At 38.9% G+C, this 24602-nt stretch overlaps 2 protein-coding genes across 3 annotated transcripts in view; one reads left to right on the top strand and one right to left on the bottom strand.

Moving 5' to 3' along the window:
- Positions 1–60: 60 nt before the first annotated feature.
- chpt1 (choline phosphotransferase 1) lies at positions 61–15080 on the top strand. Its single transcript, XM_041780992.1, has 8 exons — positions 61–490; positions 6078–6225; positions 6313–6454; positions 6548–6632; positions 7051–7182; positions 7272–7430; positions 8344–8469; positions 11729–15080. The coding sequence occupies exons 1-8, from the start codon at positions 251–253 to the stop codon at positions 11843–11845; spliced, it is 1149 nt and encodes a 382-aa protein (XP_041636926.1). The 5' UTR covers positions 61–250; the 3' UTR covers positions 11846–15080.
- A 2175-nt stretch (positions 15081–17255) lies between these two features.
- gnptab (N-acetylglucosamine-1-phosphate transferase subunits alpha and beta) overlaps positions 17256–24602 on the bottom strand; it is a 37421-nt gene continuing 30074 nt past the window's right edge. For both annotated transcript variants that reach the window (XM_041781004.1, XM_041781005.1), the window contains 2 exons: positions 23593–23683; positions 17256–20978 (listed from right to left, as the gene is read on the bottom strand). In XM_041781004.1, the coding sequence (XP_041636938.1) occupies positions 20907–20978; positions 23593–23683 (163 nt within the window). In that variant the 3' untranslated portion in view covers positions 17256–20906. The remainder of the gene's footprint in view (positions 20979–23592; positions 23684–24602) is intronic.

Below are 24602 nucleotides of genomic sequence, written 5' to 3'. Positions count from 1 at the left end.
CGGTCCTTCGCTTTATTATTCCCTTCCGGCCTGTCGCTTCCTGCCGAGACGCAACTCGATCAGAAACGTACAGACTATCGACAACTCATGGTTCCGCTGTGAAAATGGCAGCTAGTCATCTAGCTATAAATGCCAAATGAGCAGCTATATTTTAGAGTCGGCGGAGAGAAGATAGCCTAGTTTTAACCACTACCCGACAGCATTGGGAGGTTTGTGAGAGGTATTTGAGGAGTGACTTGGCAGAAACACAATGCCACATTTCCTGTGGCCAGAGCCGCTGTCACCCGCTCAACTTAAGCGGTTAGAGGAGCATAAATACAGCGCCTCTGGTCGGTCCTTGTTTGAGCCTCCGTGTCAGATCTACTGGAACTGGCTCATCCAACAAACACCGACATGGATCGCACCAAACACCCTGACCATAGTTGGACTGTTGGTCAACATCATCACCACGGTGGTGCTTGTGTATTATTGTCCCACGGCAACAGAGGAGGTGAGTAAAGCGACCTTGGCCAAAGTTTCTACTCGCTGGCTAGCCTTAATTACGTGCCCTTTTCTGGTATGGGAGGAACGCGAAACCTCCATTCATAAATTGCGTAAGTTAAAGTTGCGTAGCCTACTGTGCCAACTTCACATCGTCAAAAGCCACGATGGTGTACACTGCTTGAAAGATCAGAATCTACTTGTTTTTTTTAGGCCTGTGTGTATATTTGACAGCTTATTATACTTTAAATACGGTGGGTTTCCATTGTTGAGGTCATGTATCTCGCTTATTTCTGCAGCGAGGTATTTTGGGACATGGCTCAGACAATAACAAACCAACCACTCCTAAAAGGGGGGATTTTACTCAAGTTTTCCTCTGATTTTGACCAAAAAGGCATGCCGAATTGGTGCCCTTTACTTTAGGATTCGGTGCATATGTCAACTAGTATGCTACAGTGTTTACATGGCTTGTATATAAGATAACACGCTAAATTGTCAGATTTTTAATAGGACTACATGAGACAAGACTCCTCCGCCCATCTGTACCCTTCTGCGCGTGTTTATAGAAAGTTATAAAACAAGTAGGTAACAAGTAATAAAACAATTTGAAGCCAAAAATGTTCGGCCTTATTTTTAGAAATGACCTCAGATTAAGCTAAATTGTAGTCTATCATTTGCTTAATTCAGTGCTTTCCAAAGTGTGGGCCCTTGAGGTCATTTACACTAAATAAAATCCACAAAAGGGATTTTAAAAATTGTTTTAACCACTCATTTAAATACTTTAAACCTCAAAATTTAAGCCATAGAATATCATTGGTGGAAATCCCATGACTTTTTAAAACTTTTGTCACTTTTCTACATGTTTCTGAATTATTATGGTGACAAGCAAGGTCAATGAAGTGTCCATTTATGGTAAAAAAAAAAAAAAGTTTCCATAGAGTGTATATATGTATAAAAAGGCCATTTATGGAAAAAAACATAGAAGGTTAAACAAGTATTTACTTAAACATTTTAAAATATGGTGGTACCACCAGTTTTATCTTATAATATCATTATGATATAATAATACAAAATATTCAATTACCAGGTGAATTTGACAGCGATGAGATGTGCATTAAAAATGAAAACTGATTTATGTAATTTAAGTATAATAAAACTGTTATTCTGGTGTAAAACAGACATAAATCAGATATATTTCACTTATATACCATTTATTTTCCTTTTGATTCCATTAGAGAAATCACATATTTTGAATGTCTAAATGAACTTAAGAAAAAATAAGTCTCAAAGTGAAACAAAAACTGATATAAACCACACAAACCTATTTTAGTGTTATTAATTGACCAAAAGTCCCTCCTATTTCAATAATAAGACCTTTGAAATTTCTATAAATTAGTAAAAATTACCACTGGATCACTCTTTCATTTTTCCACAAATCTGAAGCAACATCTAACTACACTACTAAGTACTGTTATCCCATATATAATGAGTTGTTGTGCATAAAATACCCCTAGTATGGTTGCTGGATGAATTGGCCACATGTCTAATATAGACATCATTTTACACCCCTAAATGGGTGTATGTTCTCATATGGTCCCTCAGTTTTTCAGGCTAAAATTTGAGTAATTTCTAACAAAACTAATCATGCCATTTAGCACTACTAGTCACCCTTCTCACATGTGAGATTCATCACCTTATCATGGTTCGTTACGGTGTTAGGACAGTGTGTTTTGGACTAAAACTGATGTAAAACTGCATTTTGCGAGTTCTGAAAGAAACAGGAAGTTTGAGACTCTCTGGGCAACTTCTTATTGGTCAGATGCTGTGATGTCATTTTCTGTGATGTTGAGTGACCTCCACTGATTGGCTGAGAAAAATCATTCCTTCCTTCAGATCATGAAGGAAGTCTGCTGAGGTGACCGTATTTGGTCAAATAAAGAAATGGGTTCAAGTCCCAGAATCAAATAAACACAGCCAGAAGATTTGACTGTTGTGTCAACTTTTGATCATTTTTGTCTGATTGACAAAACCGGTGTCATGGTTTAACTGCTGTTTGATTAACTGGCAACACTCGGTCTAATATTCCACTACAATGCATCATAATTTTGAGAAAGTCTACGTCTCTAGAAAGGAATTCTTTGTATATGAAGTAAAACCATTGAGGAGTTTACTTTAAACCCCAGCTTTAATCTATCACTACAGTACTCTAATACATCCTGAAACCATTATTTGACCCTTGGTGCACTTAATTTTTGTCAGCATGTTGACTGTTGATCCAGCAGGGAATGCAAAGGTGTGCATTTATCAGATTTACACCTTTGTCCAACTTGACTATCAGAGCATTGTGACTAAGTCCACAGTCGAAGCATTCATGCTGTTACTGTCAAATTCCACAAGTGCAAAGGCCTTTCAGTTTCCTTGATTAATTATTTAGCATTAATAAGGGAAAGCTGGCCCTAGTCCACGTATTCCCATTGGCTGTAAATTTATAACAGTCTCATGCCTTTGCAGGTAAACACATTTTAAAGGTTTTTTTCTCCAGAGTTTGACCCCTGATAACCCTAAACAAGCAAACTCTGTCCCCACCAGTCCATGAGGCATTTAGGACACAGATTTCTGAAGAAAACAGCAGGGTCACTGAACATGTAGCACAGCGTGGGATTCTTCAAACTTTGCAAACACAAGACCATCTTTGTCTGACAAGGACAAGCACACAAACAACACACAATGTAATGGTTCAAGCACCAAGTTGGCGAGCCTGAGTGTCCAGATGGTCTATAACCTCCACCCTAGTAAGAGGAACTGAGTCACTCCAGTCAGCAGGAATCTCTTCTTCTTCTTCTTGGACTGCACAGTCTGCACGCACATACACAAAGGATTTATGCGTCCTATTGTGACAAACTACAAATATTTTTTTACTTTTAAACGGTAACATTTGTATCAGAATATATATGTTTAAAAATACAGCCCCAATTTCGAAAAAGTTGGGGCGCTGGGTAAAATGTAAAAATAACGTGATTGCAATGATTTTCAAATCTCATTACCCATATTTTTATTCGCAATAGAACATAACGCATTAGATGAAACTGAGACATTTTACTATTTCGTGAAAGAATTAGTTTGGGGAGAGGAATATGGTCCCATTCTTTTTTAATGTAAGGTTTCAGCTGCTGAACAGTCCTGGGTCTTCTTTGCCAGATTTTTAATTCTATGATGCAGCAAATGTTTTGACACGGTCCTTGGTTTCCAAAAACAATTTCAAATTTTGTTTAATCTGACCGCAGAACAGTTTTCCTTTTTGCCTCTGTCCATTTTAAATGAGCTTTGGCCCAGAGAAGGCATTTCTTGATTAGGATCTTTTATGGCTTCATCTTTGCATGATACAGCTTTAACTTGCATTTATGGAAAGCATAGTGACCTGTGTTGACAGGCATTGATTTCTGGAAGGGTTTCTGAGCCTTGATTTCCAGTACAGAATCATGCCTGTTTTTAATGCAGTGCCGCCCAAGGGCCCAAAGGCCCAAGGGCCCAAGGGAAGATCATAAGCATCCAATATTGATGTTCAGCCTTGTCCCTTGCACACAGAGACTTCTCTGTTCTCTGAATCTTTTGATGATATATTATGCTGTAGATGGTGGGATATTCAAAGTATTTTCAATTCCAAAAAATTTAAAGTGCTCCTCTAGCTGTTTTTCATAAGTACCACTTTCCGTTCCAGCCTTTTGTTGGTGGAGGCTAAAGAGGCTAAGACCAAGATATTATGATTCCATCTGCCTTCCAGCATGCACTCTAATGAATTAAGATGCAGTTCATCAGTCACGTGCCTTCAAAACAAAGAGATCATCCAAAACTGTCTGTCAACACACTCCGCTGTGCCACCCACAAATGCAAGTTAAAGGTGTATCATGCAAAGATGAAGCAACATAAGAACACGATCCACACAGCCTTCACAGGGCCAGAGCTCATTTAAAACGTCCTGAGGCAAAATGGAAAACTGTTCTGTGGTCAGATGAATCAAAATTTATAATTATTTTTGAAAACCATGGACGTAGTCAAAACATTTGGTGCATCATAGAATAAAAGGACTGTTGAGTAGCTAGACACCTACATCAGACAAGAATGGGACAACACTCCTCTCCCAAAACTCAAGCGACTAGTCTCCTCACTGCCCAGACGTTTACAAACTGTTGTCAAATGGCAAGGGGATGCTAACCTTGCAAAGCAGATGGAAATGCCCGTTTCCGTGTTTCTCACTGGCAAATCCATCTTGCAGAGCTCCCGTCTGAACCGTTTGGGCCCGGTAAGAAAGTGACAGGACCAATCAGCGTCGAGGGGCAGTACTTTTGGGTGCGGAGGACTTGTGATGTACGCAAGCAGCAACAAGAGGCCAGTGCAATTATGGCACAAGAGATTAGCGTGGATGCTGCTAAAGCACCAGTTTTATCAGAACTTGACGACATTTCTTCGTTTAAAGAAGAACAAAGAACAGATCTGAATTGGCGGCTACATCACGTGTTTTGTTGCTCTTATTGGCCCGTAAAGATGTAACAGACAGAACGTTCATCTAATCACCCTCCTTTTTTTTTCAAAGCTTCTGCTCTTTCCCAAACACTGTCTATGAGTGGTTTTCTGGATGGATGTGTGAAACAAATCCATCTGGCATGTCAGGTTAAGGTGATGCTGCATAATGGTAAACATGATACTGTCCCTACTTTTTTGAGATGTGTTGCTGCCGTTAAATTAAAAATTGAGCTAATATTTTCATGAAATGATAAAATGTCTCAGTTTCAACATCTGTTATGTTTATGTTCTGTTGTAAATAAAATCAGGGTTTATGAGTTTTACAAATCATTGCTTTTTGTTTTGATTTACATTCAATACAATGTCCCAACTTTTTTGGAACTGGGGTTGTACACGCCAAAAGATCAAATAAGTTCTGGAGAAACCAAAGAATCGTGAGAACATAAAATAAGAGGTAAAATGAGGTGAAAGCCTGTAAAACTGGCACAGTGGGTTTACATGCTGGGCATGTTACAGCTTGTTTGTATTAACTGCTTCATCCTGAGAATAGAAACACAGCTCATCTTCATATCTTTCTATGTTTAATTTTCGTTTAGTGATGCACAATATTTTAAGCATAATATTACTATCAACAGATGACAGCTTAAAAAGTTCATTATAACTTTTGACAAGTATGAAGAGTTCTGAAGAAATATTCGGCCTTACATATTGGCATGAATGTACAGTGCTAAGTTTATGGAGTTTTAAAAAGAACCAACAGACCTACTTCAGCACTTGGGAAGGATTAGGGATGCACCAATGTGTCAGCTTGATGTTGGTGTTGGCAAAATATTCTCAATATGCAATATTGCATTTTTGCATATTTGCAATATTTTCATAAAGAAGCCTAACCAAGGATTTTCTGACCTATTGTACTTGTAAAATGACTCAAACTGTACTTCTCTTTCCATTATAATGTTTATTTTCCCACTATTTGTTTCAGCTTTCATACGTTTTGTTTCATAAAGTAGGATACCATGGTCTCCTTATGAGATTGAATCACTAAACAAAGTCTATCTTTCCTCCTTATCCTGCAGGCTCCATCATGGGCGTTTCTCATGAGCGCTATGGGCCTCTTCATCTACCAGTCTCTGGACGCCATCGACGGGAAGCAGGCTAGGAGGACAAACAGCAGCTCGCCGCTCGGGGAGCTCTTTGATCACGGCTGCGATGCCGTCTCTACAGGTGGCTTTACAGCACAGAGAACAGCTGAACCCTATTCTGTTTTTAATGATTGTTCTGATTCATGACTATGTCCTCGTCTCTCTTCAGTCTTCGTCGCTGTGGGAACGTGCATCTCATGTGGAATAGGAAGATACTCAAACTGGATGTTTTTCTGTGGGTTCATCGGGATGTTTTTGTTCTTCTGCGCTCACTGGCAGACCTATGTGTCAGGAACACTCCGCTTTGGCCTGTAGGTCTTATTTAATTATTCCATATCAATGCAGATGATGCTGGTGTTCATTATTTTTAAGAGCTCTTTCTCTTTCCTGTTATTTCCTCTCAGGATTGATGTCACAGAGGTGCAGTTTGCCATCATAATCATGTATTTAATGTCAGCTTTCGGGGGCGTCAGCCTCTGGCAAACAACGGTAACTGAGAATTTTCTTTTTTTTTTTTTAATACCTAACAAACTCAGAAAAACTCATTTCACCTTGAGTGTTTAGTCCCCCTTTTTTGTTTTCAATTAACACCTATTAGTTCCTACTTTTTAGTCATCCTTGTAGTCTTAAAATAGACTTTGTGTTTTACTTTTACTCTGTGCTGCCTTTGGAGGCTTCACTTAACATCACATGACAGAAGTGAGAAGGTAAATATGGATAGCTAACGCCATGGTATCAGGTCATCTATTGGACATGATCTGGCTCAAAACAGCTGATGTCACGCACTTTTTTTATGCTTTGCCCTCCCATCATGCTCAGCATGCCTGCAGCTTTTATGTAATCAACCTTTCTATAAGAGGAATGCTTTGTTTCTGGACTCCGATTTGACCTCTACGTGTTTCCGTAGTTGCCTGTCATTGGACTGCAGCTGTACATGTTCCCCATCATGGGCATCATAGGAGGGGCCCTCTACTCGTGCTACAACTACTTTCATGTTATTTTGAACGGAGGTGTCGGCAAAAATGGCTCCACGGTGGCTGTAAGTTCACACATTACATAAAAAAGATTTGTTAAGTCAGTTTGCAAAGAAATAAACGATGTACACTTTATGTCATCCCTTTTGTACAGGACACCAGTGTGCTGAGTCCTGGTTTGCATATCAGCCTCATCCTCACCTTGGCCTTCATCATTTTTAAGAAGTCCTCCACCCAGTTGTTTGAGCATCATCCTTGTTTGTACCTCCTCGCCTTTGGCATGGTCATCTCCAAGATCTCCAACAAACTGGTGGTATGTTTATTATCTCTTTATTGATACCTGAGCTATGGCTGTTACTAATGGGAACTACAGAATAATTGTAGAACAAATCACACAATATGGATACCTGTTTTGATGCCACTTTGACAAAGCCTGAAATCCCAATTTTGGGACCTGATGTCTTCACTTGGCAAAAATTGCAAGCAAATTCATGCACATTGTCTAAATTGCACAAATGCATTGATAGCGTTTATGTACTTGAATGTAACAAAGGTATTTGTGCAATTTAGGTTGAGTCTAGGTGTCTGCTCTTAACTTGAATATGTCAAAAATAGAATCAGCTTTACTGGCCAAGTATGCTTTTGCAACGAAGAAAATAAAAACTTTAATATGGAGTTGGAACCCATTTGCAGCTATTACAGCCTCCACTCTTCTTGAAAGACTTTCCAGCTTCGTAGCTGTTGTTCCTAAACGCTTCCACTTTATGATAATATCACTTACAGTTGACTGTGGAATATCCAGCAGGAACGAAATTTTACAAACTGTCTTATTGTAAAGATAGCATCCATCATAGTGCCACGCTTCAAGTCACTGAGCTCTTCAGAACGACACATTTTGTATCATAAATGTTTGCAAATGAAGGCTGCATGGCTAGGTGATTGATTTTATACACCTGAGGTTACAGGTCTGATTGAAACACCTGAATTCAATAATTAAATTCAATCATGTGGCCAAATACTTTTGTCCATCTAGTGTATATTATAATGTATAATTCATATACATATATATAGTATCTAAAGAGCCTGTGCCTATGCCACTGAAATGCATTTTTTAAACAAACTTTATTGAATAATGCTTTAGCTTTTGCATCTCATATAAGCCAGCTTTTAGCTTTTGTTCTTTTGTTTAATCTTTAAGTTTTTCTCTCTTGTGTGCTTCTCTGTAGATCGCACACATGACGAAGAGCGAACTTTACCTCCCTGACACAGCCTTCATAGGCCCAGGCCTCCTCTTCCTCAACCAGTACTTCAACAGCTTCATTGATGAACACATAGTCCTCTGGGTGGCTATGGTAAGTGAGCGACGCATTTGTAGTGGCCTGATTGGTTCCTTTTTATAAAATTTCTAAAAGTTTTAGAAGTCAAGAGAGACAAATGTTGGACAATTTTGCAGACGGACTACGATGTGGGATATTTTAGGTTTTTTTGGATACTGGAGTGTTACATAAACCGTCCATCGATTATCCATGAAGCCCATGACTCAACCTAAAAATGGAACTTAACCTTCAGAGGCCGTTGAAGGATAAAGACAGTATTGCTGCTGAACCAGAAAAACATTTCATAACTAATGCTGTTTATTATTTACTGGCCGCACCTATCAGAGCTTTATGTTCTATGACAACATCGTGAAAAAGGGTGTGGAGAGATGCTGCAAAAACCTGCAGGACAGGTTAGCTTTGATGACTCACAGGAAAAATTGTCGATTGTTTACACATGTAGAGTGGAAGGATTTCAATCTGAGTCTCTGGAATCAGCTGGTTTTCACTTCTCCCATCTAATCAGGCGCTAATTGCTTGTGTAGTGCATAGTTCAGTTCACAGTTCATGTTGAATTGACTGGAGGTAAAACCTGCTGTGTAATCTTTGACACTTGTTATCTTGCTTTAAAAACAGGGTTTCTTACTTATTTTCTTTTTATATGAATCAACAAAGATGGGTGTTCTTTCAAATTTACACCACCTTCAAATTCTATCTGAAAATCAGCCATAAATTCCACTTTGTTTTAACATGACTGATAAAAAACCAAGGGGAGCAATAGTTGTAAAATAATTATACATTCATTTAGAATTAAAAAAAACAACTGAGATTTAAAATGACTTTACCTTAATTTAAGACCATTTTTTTTCCATTACTTTCACTGGTGCCAGGTTGGAGTGCAGTTCTATCACCAGATGGTGGCTCAGACTTGTCTTTTAGCAGAGTTTTGTTTTGACCAAAAATGAAATCCACAGATCCCCTGAAGGTCCTGTTTCTGCAGAAAATACGGCACCAGATCGGTTTTGTATAATTTTTTTTTTTTTTTTTTTTTTTTTTTTGTCTGTGTCAGTCAGTTTGATGGGGTCCTCAGTCAGTAAAAAATGGTTTCGGTGATTGAGAGAGGTACGGTGGACTAATTTCGGTGATGGACCATAAGCCAAGCATGGCCAAAATTTACACTAGAAGTTCAGAAATTATCACATGAATTCCCTAAAATTTCAAAGAAATTACCTGAAATTTCTGTGAAAATTCTTGAACATAATTTGTTGAAGTACTCCATAGTATGTACTCAAAAATTTCTTCAGATCAACCCAAATTTTTAATCGAAACTTTATTGTAAAGCCTAAAAATTCCAATAACAATTTCCCTTCAAATTCCATGTACATTCATGGAAAATTTAAAGAGTTTTCCCAAAATTTTAAAGCAGATTCCCCCTAAAACTCTTGCCAAGTCCCATGAAATTCACAAATGAATTCCCCCGAACTTCAAAATTTTCTGAAATTTCCATGAAAATTAAAAAAAGGACACCCCCAGTTCCCAATCAAAATTTACAATTAACTTTGTCATATTTCCATGAAAACCCCAAAATTTCAAAGTTTTCCCAAGAACAAATTCAAATCTGTTTCCCCCTAATTATGTAGAAATTTCCATAGAGCTTGAAAATCTCGAAAGAAATTCCCCCAAAACATCCAAAAAAAATTCCTGAATTGTCTTGAAAAAGCCAAAAATTTTCAAATCAAAATTCTTTCAGAACTTCCAGTGAAACTATCAAAAAAAAAACAGACACATTCCAAGATTTTCCATGAAAATACTTAAAAATTTCCAAGCCAGTTCCCCCCAAATTTCTAAATTCCCTATAAAGTCCATTAAAATTTGTAAGAACACCCCAACTCCCATTTCCCAATCAAGTCCCAAAATTTACAAACAATATTCTCAAATTTCCGTGAAACCCCCCCCCCCAAAAAAAGGAAAATTCAGAGTATATTACCCCAAGAATTTCAAATCAGATTTCCAAAAATTATTTACAAATTTCTGTGAAATACCTCAGAATTTCAAAAAATAAATAAATAAATAAAATGCCCAAAGCATCCAAACAAATTTCTCAAATTGCCATGACAATCCCAAAAACTTTCAAAGCCATTCACCCCAATTTCAACAAATACATCCCGCAAACTTCCAGATTTCCTGAAATTTCCATGAAAATTTCAAAGAACACATCCCCCAATTTCTAAATCAAACTCCCAAAATTTTCAAATAACTTCAACGATAATACCCCAAATTTCAAAGCAAATTCCCCCAAGAAATTTAAATCAAATTCCCCAATACACCACAAAAAGGTCTAAAATTGCCATGAAATGCCAAAAACCTTCAAACCAAATTTCCTCCAAAAATTCCAATGAAACTAAACAAAATATTCAAACATATCACCAAATTTTCCATGACAGTACATAAAAATAGCGAAGCAAATTTTCCACAAATATATATATTAAAAAAAAAAATCCCTATCATGTCCATAAAAATTCTCAAAAATTTCAAAGCAAATTCTCTCAACATTTCAAGCAAATGACGTTAAACTTCAATGGGCATTCCTGACAATATTCTCAAAAGTTTTCAGCAGAAAATATTTCTACATTGTAGGAAAGCCAGGATTTCCTCATGTGTCCATAAAGGGTCTGTCGGTTAAAGACAAGTAGGCGACATTATTACATCTTATCAATAATCTTATTTATAAGATTTTCTATCTTTGTATATCTAACTTACCAGTCAGGGTCTGCACATAAGTGGCCAATAACAGCGACTCTGTACAACCTCAAATTGTGCATCATTCAGCTTCCTTACTTGTGTTGGCAGACGTCTGTTCTTCCTTCTCTGACTCCCCTTCCTCCCCTAGAAAGTAATGAGAGCTCAGTGGCTGTGTGGTGGGGTGTGCAGGTCTACTTTCAAACTGTTTTGGGATGTTTATTGATCGTCCATTCTGAGTCTGACATAACCAGCTTAGTAGAACAGTCTGCTGTGCAGCTTTATATAAAATGTACTATTGGAAAAATATTTTCTTGTTCAAAGGCTTTAAGTTCCACTTAAGCCAAAAGAAAGAATTTAATCTTATAAAATATCAGCTTTTAGATAATAAAAATATAAATTTGTAGTAGTTTCTGGCACCTTTGTAGGTTTTTTACTGATGTTTATTTGTTTTGACCAGCATTTTTCATTGTCCTATGCTGTTTCCATCTTTAATATTTATGAGCTCCACAGTGCCTTTAATGGACTCTCTTGACTCCTCTCCCTCTCTCCTCAGGTCTTCTCCTTCCTGGATCTAGCCCGCTACTGCACGGGCGTGTGCCTCCAGATCGCCTCCCACCTTCGCATCCGAGTCTTTAGCATCACACCGCCAAGCCAAGCCCACCGAGACTGACGGCTTGCCCGGCGGGAGGAGGCGGGGGGAGACGCAGATCTCTCCCCGCTCCTGAAAGCAGATGACAGCGAGGGGAGACCCTCGACCCCGAGCCTCGACAAAGTGACCACTTCGGAGTGAAACTGCCTCACCCACCCTATGTAGAACAAAAAAACAAACCAAAAAATAACAAAGACTTCTAAAAGGCTTTGAAAAGCATGGATCTATTTGAGTTAGCAAGCTGAATTCCACATTGGCTGTTGGAGTCGATAAGTTCTTAATTTAAACTTTGGTGCATTTTGTCAGAAAATAAGGAAGATTTTTACATTGTCATGCTTTTTCAACTAAAATACCAAAAAATGAATCTTACAGGTGCTTTACAGCTTGGGCAAGTATCAAAGAATTCCCATCTGCTTTAGGATATGCATCAAACCTGTAGATTGTTCTTTATTTGAGACAAAAGCTGTGCATCCACCAAGCAGTCCAGCCCAGCTTGGTTTGGTATCATTATTTGCGTTTCCTGGTCAAAAGTTTAGGACGTCACCAAAACACCTGATCCTGTACTGTCCTACTTTTTAGCACCCTTCTGTTATGGTGCTAAAGAGTGGAACTAGACTCACTGCAGTCCATTGATTGGTCAGAAGGACCATAATTTTCCATGGGACAGTGGTAACATGGACAAAGACAAAAACGCCATCTTTAGTATTGCCTTAAGAGGCTAGCTAGCTACGCCTTTTGAACTGCTTTTCTCCCTCATCTTGTCATAAACATGTTTGTTAAGGAAATGGTGATGTTCCAAATGCAAAAACGACCTGTACTGTCTTACTTTTTTGGAACCTCTCTGTTTGGGCCCCAAGGTTACCTATCCAACCCTAAAGAGTGGAACTAGTCCCATCATTGGTCGAGGGAACCGTCACTTCCTGTGTGACACCAGTAGTAATGGCCAGCCACAAACCACCATGTTTAGAGATTAGAGTTTGGCTACTACTTTTTAACTGCTTTTCTCCAGTTTGTCATTAACATACTTTCACAGGCTACGGTGATGTACTGTTTAGCAAACAGACCTTGTAAAGTACTGCTTGGATTGATATATCGAATTTATTCAAGACGACAAGTGGCAAGTGTAGTGATATGTCATTTGCAAATTAGTTGGGACACTGAGGGGGTTTTTGTCCCTTTCCTATTTTTCAATATACAGTACTGTGCAGAACTTTTAGGTACTTTTTAGGGCCAAAAATTGAGCCTGAAGTAAGGCATAGATGTGTCGAGTAAGCCACCACCAGTCAGGCTGGAAGGAGGATTGACACAGCCCTGGTTGTGCTTTGGATGCTTTTGCATATCATCAGGGGCAAGGGAGAAAAAACTGATAGATAAAAAAAAAAAAAAACATCCAAAGACCACACAAGATGGATGTGGCTCTAAAAAGTGGAACTGGGCTCACTGCAGTCCAGTGATTGGTCAAAATAACCATCATTTCCTGTGCGACAGCAGTAATAATTGACAATCACAAAAACGGCATGCATTAGGAGGTTAGCTCCTACTTTTTAACTGCTTTTTCCCTCATTTTGACCTTGTGAAGTAATGGTAGGATAGAAATAGCTCAGTTCAAGACATAAAGAGACATCATAGTGATGTGTCATTTGCAAACATCTTTGTTTTTGCTTGGTAAACATAAAAAAAGCCAAAATGTCACAAAATAAAGAGCTGTTTGAGGTTTGAAAGCCTGGCTCTAGAACTGAAGAACTGAGCTAAGAAGATCCAGATCCCATAAAAGCCATAATTCCCTTCACTATGAGTGAAGCTGGATAGACATTGGTTGTGGAAACACAAGCAAAATCAGGGTTTACTGTGCCAAACCATGCCAAACTCACCTTGGCGACAGAGTGTTTGTGAAGGGGAGAACCTATCAGAATAAACCCGGAGAGCAATTGGACAACCATTCAGTCCGAGTCCCAAAACAGGACGTGGTAACCCGGTTGGGAGACAAACAAAAACATCTTTACCACCATCTTCTTTTGAAAGCATACCCATTCATAGCTTCTTTTCACTTGCTACCATTGTTTACAGGCTTGCAGTTCAACTTATCCATGCCTTGGTTTTGGTCTGAACAGAAACAAGCATGTCAGCTCAAAGCTTTCTAAGACGGATCTGCCTGATGACAGACATGGAATCTGGCCAGTCCCTATGCTTTGAAAGGTTGCTCCCAAACCAGACTGCTTGGTGGAAATGCACCAAAATATGCTGACATAAAAAAGCTAAATCTCTTTGATGATTGCCCAAACTGAATGTATAGCCTGTTAAGTTTTCGTAATCTTTTGTTCGTATTTATTAATGAATGTGTCTAAATCTGAAATGATCAGGGCTTAAAATCGGATTTTAAAATGACCTTTAAAACCTCATAATTTCTAATGACGTTTGCAATGTGGGTTGGCAGGGTGTTATGGCTTTGTGCAGGGGTGACAGTCGGTGTTAGTGCTGAAAACGACGACACGTTTTCTACAAGGCTTCTCTTGCATACATCTTTATGTTGTTTGTTTCTTTGTCACTCATCTCATTCCACAATCCTGGAAAAAAAGAAAACTCTGGCCTTTGGAGCGCCGTCGACTGATGAAGCATTAACACGTGGCTTGTTCTGCTTTCTCTGTTCTTCTCCCTGAAGGGCTAAATGTTAATTTTTTGTGATTGTACAGTTCAACTGAAGACGCCTTAATATTTTTGTTGTAATTACTGTTAAACTTGTGAATATTTAAAACCGCTTTGTACGTTTTGTTTTTCCACGGAAGTATCGTACCACACGCAGCAATCATAAAAATACACTACCACAGGACATTTTTTTAACTGTTCACCCATATCTTTACCCATACAGAAATACAAAATGTATAGATGACTGGAAAACTTCAAAGATTTGTTGGATTATCAATCATTTTGTAATGATTTATTATCAGTGACTAGAGTAATCTGACATACACGTTCAGGTTTAGTGGGATAAAAAGGGAAATGACTTTAGTGCCGGTAATTCATGTAAGGGTAAAAATGTTATATTTTAAAAATAAAGTGATCTTTTCTCAGATTCTGCTCATGCAGGATGACAGACATAGAAGATGATTTTTCATAATTTATGATGGACTTTTGAAACTATGCATTGAGTAAGAACTTTTGATTTCAACACCATATTGCACTGTACTATAAGACAGAAAAACACCTTTCTACTAACAGATAAGAGTGGAAAAGATTGTAATAAAGAAGATATTTTTCATGCAAAACAGTGTCAGTGTTTTTTGATAGAAGTAATCAAAGTATTTGCTTAAGAAGTCAAAATACAGCCTGTAAAATACCTCATTGCTGGTCCCTTCCAACCCGTACATATGGTCATGATACGGGTCGTGACTGAAAGAGCTGAATCCTTATCTCTACAAGCAGTCAAAGGCAAGGCTTTAGGACTCCAGTGAACAACAGTGAGAGTCATTACCCACAAATTGAGAAAACTGATAGGTCTAAATCAGTAGTTCTCAATGGTGTGGCAAGGCACACTAGTGTGCCTTGAGGCAGGTCAAAGTGTGCCTTGGGGATCTGGCTGGGCCACTTAAAAAACCCCAGAGAATGGGCCCTCCCAGTCATGATTTATTGATGACATCAGTATATGTGTGTTGGATCAGTAGCATTGGTGCTAAAATCCTGGCTAACAGTTACCTCAGTTGGCAAGCTATTATTGAGTTGAAATTGGTGTTAAACTTATTAATTCATGCTACTTTTAAACAATTTTTTAAACAATTTTTTTTACCCATTTTGCCACTTATTTTGACAACTTTAACCCTTTTTGCCACTTTTAATTTATTTCATTATTATTTGACGGGTTCAACCCATTTTTGCCACCCCCTTTGTTTATTTTCACTCACTTTGCCTTTGTCTGGCCACCTTTTTGTCCAATTTTGCCCATTTTTTTTTAATCACTTTTAACCCTTTTTTACTACCTTTTTACAACATTTAACCCTTTTGGCCACTTGTAAACCATTTTTGCCACCTTTTTGCCACCTTTCAACCCATTTTTTGGCCCCTTATGCCAATTGTTAACCATTTTTGACTTTGTCTTACCACTTTTTGTCCAGTTTTTTTTATCATGTTAACCAATTTTTGCCACCTTTTGACCACTTTTGCCACCCCCAGTTGGCTGGAGCCCAGAAACCTCTCCCCATTATTCCCCCTTATGGGCCACCTTGACTGCTATATTGTTTAAAAAGTCTATTTTGTATTGATATGGATATGGTGTGCCTAGAGATTTTGGCTTTAACCTTAGGTGTGCCTTGGGCAGAGAAAGTTTGAAAACCACTGGTCTTGCTTGCACATCTGGACACTGCAATTTTACACCATTCCTTTTTGCAAAACTGCTCAAGCTCTGTGAGTTTGCACAGGGATTGGCTGTTAACAGCCCTTTTCAAGTCCAGCCGCAAATTCTCTGTTGGGCTGGGGTCTGGGCTTTGACTCTTTAACTCAAGAACATTCACAATGTTGTCTTTAGAGCACTGGTTCTCAACTGGTCAGGCATCAGGATCCACCTCCTCCTTAATAGAAATCACAACCTAATATTTAGAAAAAAAAAATCTTCATTTATTCCATAGATTTTGTCGTCACTGGTTAGTCAGTATTCCTGGCTACCGTTACACCATCAAGACATAAGAACATTCCAAAAAATGTTCATGTTCGGACTCTAAGTAAAACAAATTATTGAACAAAGGAATGGGACAAAACAAACATGTCAACAAAAGCACATCATTACTTAAGGATTTGCATGCATCCTATTTTACTCAATTTTTCCGAGATTACATGGAAATTTGGTCATTTCTCCAAGAATTTCCTTGTTATCTTGGGTAACCCAGCTACATTTCCCAACAAAAGGGAGAGAAATGGGTAGAAATGTTGAGAAATTATTGTATTTTCTCTTAGGGCTTCCATAGTTAGAGTTTTTGCCACATTTTTTTCCCTGGCATACATTCATGACCTGCTTTTGGATCCCGACCCATCAGCTGAGAACCACTGCTTCAAACCATTTCTGTGCAGCTTTTGCTTCCGAGTCATTATCCTTCAGGATCTGCCGCTATTTTGCCGCATTCATTTTACCCTCTACTTTTACAAGCTGGCTGGGCTTGCAAGGGCTGGCTGCTGAGAAGCATCCCCACAGCATGATGCTGCCACCACCGTGTTTCACAGTGTGCCAAATATACCGTCTTGTCAAAAAAGCACCATTTTGATCTCATCAGACCAAAAAACCTTCTTCCACTTGACCATGGCCTCCCCCACATGCTTTTTTGGTGAACTATAGCGGAGATTTAATGAGTTTCCTCTCCCATAAAACTTTGATTACTCACTCTTACCCCCAAAATGACAAAAACACAGAGTTGACTGAACCAAATCACATTTTATTTCAGTCTGAGGAGCCGCTCAACTGATGCAATCCAAGAGATTACAAGATATGCTGCTTACTGTGTCTCTGGCTAATATCATTGTGTTCATTATTATTACACCAAATACTGACAGTCTTCTGCAGTCACTTCTATTTTGTCTTTATATTAAAGAACTTTGTAAAACAGATACAGGGAGGGTAAAACTGGAACAAGTGTTATCTGAGGCTGTGTTTACATTCTGGAGCGTTGATATTCAGATGCATCAGTCACTATGTTCACCTTCACAATAATACAATCAAAATAAGTTACACAACATGCTGAGGAGGTCTGAATTTCAGACAGCAGCGAGCCTGTCGAGTCCCACAGGGACACACTAACAGGTGGCTGTGGACACTCATCACTTAAATGAAGCAAAAACAATCATTTACATCTGAACCACATTTAGAGTGATAATCACATAATCCTATTTCCCGTTCATTCTTATTTTTGATCGCCAGATTACAAAGGGATGAGGCAGATATTTAAAAAAAAACAACAACACAAAAACGTTCAAACAAGCAGGAATGAACACGAAGGCACTTCAAGTTTTCATGGTTTCACAGAGAAAAGTACAACACCTGACAGTATTCTGATTCTTCCTATATATATTTGTCCTCTTTTTCCTTAAAATAAAGCCAGTGCAGTGAAAGTTTAAAACATCAGGGCTACAAGTACCAATTTATTTCACTATCAGGCATGGTGAAACTGTGAAAATATTCCCATAACAGTTTCCCAGAACCAAAGGCAATGCTAACCAAAATTCATTACCTTTTAATTATCTAACAAAGAAAAAGTGAAAAAACTTCAACAAAGGAGATGGTACCTAGGTCCTGAGTGGACATGAATCTACTTTTTAATGCTCTCCATTTTCCTCAAGATCTCAACTAACTGTAAAATCCAATGAATAATACGCACTTGATTTTTTTTTAATTTGTATTTTGGGGCTTATTATACTTTAATTAGACAGAAAGGTAGGAACAAACATGCTGCACACAAACTATCAACTAGGCCATGAAAAGCCTCAAGATAATTTTATAAAACCTCTCTTTTTCAAGTTGGGTGCATTCTTCCTTGGGTAATGATGGCATCGTTACTGCACGAGACTGGATGTGATTGCAAGTTAAGCCCCATTTCATGTGTGTTGCAAGCATCTGCTTTACTGTGCAAAGCATGCTGGGATACATGCAAAAGTCTGGCCGTGGCCCTTTTTAACTAACTTTGGACTCAAGTGGAAAAGGGGCTTGAGCTGTTCAACCCTTCTTCTTGTCACTGTTTACGCCACATGTTGTTCCCCACTCTCTCAATCTTGTTTTTCAGCTTTATCCACTGTCTGATCTCCCCCCAAAAAAGACAAAAAACCCCTAAAAGATAAATCTTAAAAAAAAAAAAAAAAAAAAAAAGTGATGGTTTGTTTGAAAAGACAAGTGGCCTGTGGAAGTGTGTCTGTACTTCACAACTATCACCATAGGATTAGAGCTTGACAACCTTACCGGAAGCTAGTGGGATTACTAAACCCACATGGCAAAAACAGAAGTAACTGAAAGAACCAGACAGCTGTGAAGAAACTGAATGTTGTGGACTTTGCGGAAAGGAACAGAAACATTTATGTAGGAAGATGGAGTATTTGTTTTTTTTACCAAAAAAGACAGCATCTTAAATACTGATCTTACATGCACATGTGAACTATCCACCTTATTCCTGGGGATCTACTGTCACTACGAATGTAGCATAGTTAATTCTGACACCTATTTTTAATTTTAGTCTCAGCGTTAGTCTTCAGATTAAATGTCTTTTAGGTTTTGTCACATTTTAGTCATTTAGCCATCATCCTTTACCATACCAACCTACCTAATCAAGACCTAAAAGTGCAAAAACAGTGGACGCTAGTGGCAAGGGAGAACTGTGTGCCAGGTTGTCAAGATTATGGAGGCTCCAGCAACTTTTAAATCTGACTTGTAGAAGCACTTGGCAAACCATCGCCCTGGAAGGATTCATGAAGATGTGAAGAGCCAGACTAAAAGATCCTACAACAATTCCACTTCTTATCGACAGCATGAGGGCTCAACAGATCACAAGGTGTATCAATGATTCTATCGCCTAGATCAGGGGTGTCCAAACTATGGCCCAGGGGTAATAACACACTGGAGTCAACGACAAAGTATATATTTCTAAGCCTAATGTAAGCCTACAGGACTGTTTTGCACATGTTGTAATATTTAAAGTCCAATTTAATGCCAGCGCCACTTTTCCCAAGTCTTTATTTGTTATTTTGGGATTATTTTTTGATAGTTCAATAAATACTATGCCATGGCAGCTGAGGTATTATCGTAGCATTAGATTTTAATACTGTTGCATCCCTATTAATATGTAATTTGAGATTTACCAGACTGAAGAGTGGCCCAAGTAAATCATGAATATTCATATAACTCACACATTTAAAGAGGGACTAGTTAGTGAAATAAGAATTTCAGCAAATCCAAAAAACTAAAGAGAGAAATGTTAAAGCTCTGACTGAGCTTCAGTGAAGAATATATGGTCATGTCCTAACTCCTTTGATAAATGCGATCATCCTTATTACTCTGCAAATACTGATATAAAGCTTTTAAAGTTAGCTAAAAATACTAGAGTACCTTATCAGGGGAAATGTCTTCATTTTTTCTTTGGAGTAGAAGGTTGAGGAATAACATCATCCCATTTCAGGTGTAACAGGTGACGTCTACATGTTTAATCTCCAAATCGCTCTAATAATCAGGATCTGTATTTCGTTACAATACAAAGTCCTAGTATGAAAGAAAGCACTGGAAGCCACACCCACATTTCAAGAAAATAACTAAAAATAAGAGATTATCCCACTATGATGGTTTAATTTATTATCACTGAATAATAAAACTAGATTTTGGGGGTAGTGTGATAACTTTCTAGATGGGTCACAGTGATATGGCATGTCCTGTTGTCACTGGGGGCAACTTTGGTGGTGAGAGATAAAATATAAGATACATGTCCACTCAGGGCCTCCGTAGGTACCAGCTAAAGTTTGGCTTTTTTCCTTTAAGAGTAACCTCAAACAGGCTGATTATTAGTTTAGTACCAGGTTTTTCTCTCACTCCTCAAACTGATTAATCTGTAAATCTTTTGAGTTTTTAACACAAAAGTTTTGTTGATCTTGAGGCTTGATGAACACGCAGACACCAACAAACCCACATACATTATGAGTCCTGACCTCCTGCTATCAGATGTTTCACACTTTAACAGCACATCAATCAGAGGCCTGGTGAGGGCAGGACACGAGGCGAGGGGTGCGGTGTGAGGGAGTGTTTGTTTTCCTGTGTGTTAAGAGTGACGGTTGTACAAAAGTCCCCCTGCAGCGGAGGAGAAGAAGATTTACAGCCTTCTTCTTACTGGCTTCCATTCCTTATGGCCGCCAGCCCCATCCATCATCTTCTGGAAAAATGTTTCATCACCATCTCTCATGAGTCTGCTGTATTCTCCGGCTGTGCTGATGCAACACAAGCACTGGGGGGGACTTCAGATTCCCGTTTCCACCCAGTTCCCCTGGTCTGAATCCTCTCCCAGTCCCTACTGAGCAGGAGAGAGGTTGGAGAGGTGGGAGTGTAGTGAGGAGAGGAGAGGGGAGTCTTCCTCCTTCAGACCCGCTCGGAGTTGCTGTCCCTGTTCACTCTGCGTCTGGGGAACAGCTTTCGCTTTAGCAGAATCAGCTAAAGAGGGAGAGGAAAAGGCGGAATTACAAACTGCAGGCAGCTAAAGGAAGACAAAAAATCCCTGAGATGCCCCTTAGCAAGAGATATACAGCACCGATTTAAAAAAATCCCACTGTATTTTATTCACAATACAACATAAACAACATATCAGAATTTGAAACTGAGACATTTTATCATTTCATTTCTGAATTTGATGGCTGCAAAAGGTCTCAAAAAAGTAGAGAAGGGGCAACAAATGGCTGGAAAAGTAAGTGATACTAATGAAGTTAAGGTGAGCAGAGGTTAATCTATCTGCAAAAAACTGTGTCTTAAATTGTGGAATATCATCTACAGTCCATAATATCATCAGAAGATTCAGAGAATCTGGAGAAATCTCTGTACACAAGGGGCAAGGCCAAAGGTCAGTATTGGATGCTGGGGATCTTCGGGGCCCTCATTAGGCACTGCACTGAAAACAGGCATGATTCTGAACTATAAATCACTGCAGAAATCATCGTCTGTCAACACAGTTCACCATGCCATCCACAAATGCAAATTAAAGCAAAGAAGAAGCCATGAAAAACACAATCCAGAAATACCACTGTCTTCGCTGGACCAAAGCCCATTTAAAATGGACTGAGACAACATCGAAAACTGTTCTGTGGTCAGATGAATCAAAATATGAAATTCTTTTTGGAAACCGTGAATACCTGTCTCTAATAGAAAATAATTGAGACATCATAAAGCAAAAATAAACAGTGAAGAAGAACCGGGACCTTAGAGCAGGAAGAATCCAACATCAGACAAGAATGGGACAACATTCCTTTCCCAAAACTCCAGCAACTCCTCACTTCCAAGATGTTTAAAGATGGTTGTAAAATAAGAGGGGACGCTTTAACTTAATGAGATAACGGGGCCGTCTATACAGGGACGAGTTGAGCATATGCAAAATCGTATTGGTGTATTCACCCACATGGAACCGGCGTTTTCGAAGCGTGAAACGCTACTTTTTGACAGCTGGTCTCAGAGTGAACATGTATGTATAGGCCACCCTTGCGTCTCCCTGTCTACCACCAAGTGCATCTTTCCTGAAAAGATCATATCATAGTCTCCTTAACCCTGCCACCAACAACAATAATGACAGATTACATTTTTGTTTGTGCAGCAGAAGCAACTGTGCTTATTTTGGCTCAGAAAGCAAAATCTTCTGCTCCTCTACTACCACTGTGAGCAACAAATTATCATAGAGAACAGCACAGATCCACCGTGGAGTGCAACCAGAAGGACAGGAGAAAGTTTTGGGTGCACTTGATCCATAATCGATGGAGCGCATGTTTTGATGCTCTATTACAAAACCTTAATTCAAAAATTCATGTGCTGGTGACCTTGTGCCTCGTGTACAGAGACTGCAATCCTCCAAGCAGATGACCTGGGTTAAAGTATGACCTGTGGCTCCATCATGTGATTCCCCCCTCTCTTACCCTGATTTCCTACTCTATCCGCTAACCTATACCCATCAAAAAAGAAGAAAGGAATGATTGCATCAGCAAAGTTGAGTCATTTAGTGCTCTGTGCATGTTACAAGCAAATCTCAAATGGTAGCATTATTAAACAGAACCCTTGCATGTGTTTCCAGGCTTTTAAACCTTTTTTTTAAACAAATACACAAGATAGAAAGTGCTGATCCAAAAGCAAACAGTTATCATTAAGACAGAGTCAGGCCTGAAACGTTAAAAACAGCCATTTTCAAAGTATACTGGTGTGTTCAGTGAGATCAACTAGAGAACAAATGCTCCAAAAGTACTGATTTTTCAGAGTCAGATAATGAAGACTTTGGTGCTCAAATGGACTCTGATATCTCAGGCAACTGGTAACCCAGGAAGCAGAGATAATCTTAGAAGTAGGACAGCGGATCCCTTAGGATTGACTTTTGATCTCTCTAATCTAAACTGTACAAAGCTCACTCCTGTTTCTCTATCTTAATAACTTGGGCAGCAGCACAGCAAGGCTCTTGCGGTGCCAAGAGGACTTCAAAAGTCTGTTTCGTGGTGGCAACAGAGACACTGGACCAGTGTGACACATGCCTAACTGGTACCAGAGGTCCCACGGGTGGTTGAGGAGGAAATTCTCCAAAGGTCACTGCAACTATTAACCTTTGTTTAGATTCATGGAGGAGAAACTGGAAACCTTTGGATTAGAGATGTGGCATACAACAGCTCAATGCCTAGCCAAGGTCGAGTACGCAATGACCGGCATTTCTGTTTGACTTCTGCAGAACAATCCTGCTTTTAAATTCTTGGCTTGAGCATCCTTTTCCCTTTTCTCCAGCTTAAAATCTCCTAAACAAAAAATATCTAACCAAAGTACTGCAGATCAGAGTTAACAAAGACAGACAGGTCTTCCTTTTCTCTGCTGGTGGTTTTTCACTTCTGTAAAGTCAGTCCCTGGCTCAGCAGAATACACCAGAACATTTGATACGGATGCATCTCCAGTTAAAATATCAGTGAGGAAGCGCCTGTATCATAGCTCAAGTGTGAATCATGGAAACAGAGAGATGTGTGTGCAAATATCCAGCGTGTCTTTATCTGAATGTGTAAATAAAATGTGTGTGGCAAGAAGTGGGAACACTGACCTGTTCGGCGAAGAATGACATGACAGTGAAAATGACGAGTGTCACAAGGACACAGTGGGTCCAGAACTTCAGTTTGTCCCGGTACACTCGCCTAGGAAAAGACACATTTTTAGTTATTTGGCGTAGATCATCCCAACACATAGACGTGCAAAAGTAAAACACATCAGGGCTGGGAGATATGGACCTAAATCCAAGTCTTTATATCTATATACTACTTTATTTCCATTAACCACTTAAAAACTCTCATACCGGGCTTCCTACAACCTTACTGCTAAGCTACTGCTAAGCTTCTTGTGTTTACGTCCGGGGAAGTGCCGGGAGAAAGCTCATGCTGAAAGGCAGCAGTCATTAACTAAAGCTACAGTGACCTCTAGTGTGGGAGGTTCATTACAGTTAAAAAAAGCATCATAGTTCAGGAGTTCAAGCCCCTTTTTATAAAAAATGATCGGTAATTAGTTTGACCAAATCAGAAATCTTGCGCTAACAAGTTTAACTGTTTAACCGCGCAAATCTCTAAGCTGAATAGCAATACACAAAAATATATAGTATATCTATGTTTTTCTGTAGATTTGACTCTAGAAAAGTCAAACAGAATTGAAACTGATTTCAAGTCCTAGACATGCAATATTGGGCAATTTCTCAGTTTTAGCTAACTCCTACTTGCTGTCTATATGGCGCAAAAACACTGGTATCATATGGTTGTCAACACTTTTTGTATTCTTTAACACCATGTGTTTTAAATCAGAAAATCTCCATTATTTAATGATTGGTGGTATCAGAAAGCACAGAAACAAAGGGGGAAGTGGATTCTTCTTTAAAACATACTTAAAAGACAATTACTTCTTGTGTCACTTGGTAACAATGAATCTGAGAGTAATTCAACATGATTTGTGGTGTTCCCCAAGGCTCAATTCTTCTTTTTCTGTTTACTATCTACATGCTACCACTAACTCAGATTCTAGAGTATCATAACATCTAATTTCTATGCAGATGACATACAACAGTATACC

This window comes from Cheilinus undulatus, linkage group 23 (genome assembly GCF_018320785.1).
Source record: "Cheilinus undulatus linkage group 23, ASM1832078v1, whole genome shotgun sequence".
Lineage (NCBI taxonomy): Eukaryota > Metazoa > Chordata > Actinopteri > Labriformes > Labridae > Cheilinus > Cheilinus undulatus.
The sequence above is the reverse complement of the archived record's forward strand: the minus strand, read 5'-3'. Positions and strand labels throughout refer to the sequence as shown.

Excerpts from the sequence above, each read along its gene's own strand:
- chpt1 (XM_041780992.1), top strand. The coding sequence starts at position 251 with ATGCCACATTTCCTGTGGCCAGAGCCGCTGTCACCCGCTCAACTTAAG. Across the intron at positions 6,226-6,312 it reads CTGCGATGCCGTCTCTACAG|TCTTCGTCGCTGTGGGAACG; the intron begins GTGGCTTTACAG and ends GTCTCTCTTCAG. Across the intron at positions 8,470-11,728 it reads TAGTCCTCTGGGTGGCTATG|GTCTTCTCCTTCCTGGATCT; the intron begins GTAAGTGAGCGA and ends CTCTCTCCTCAG.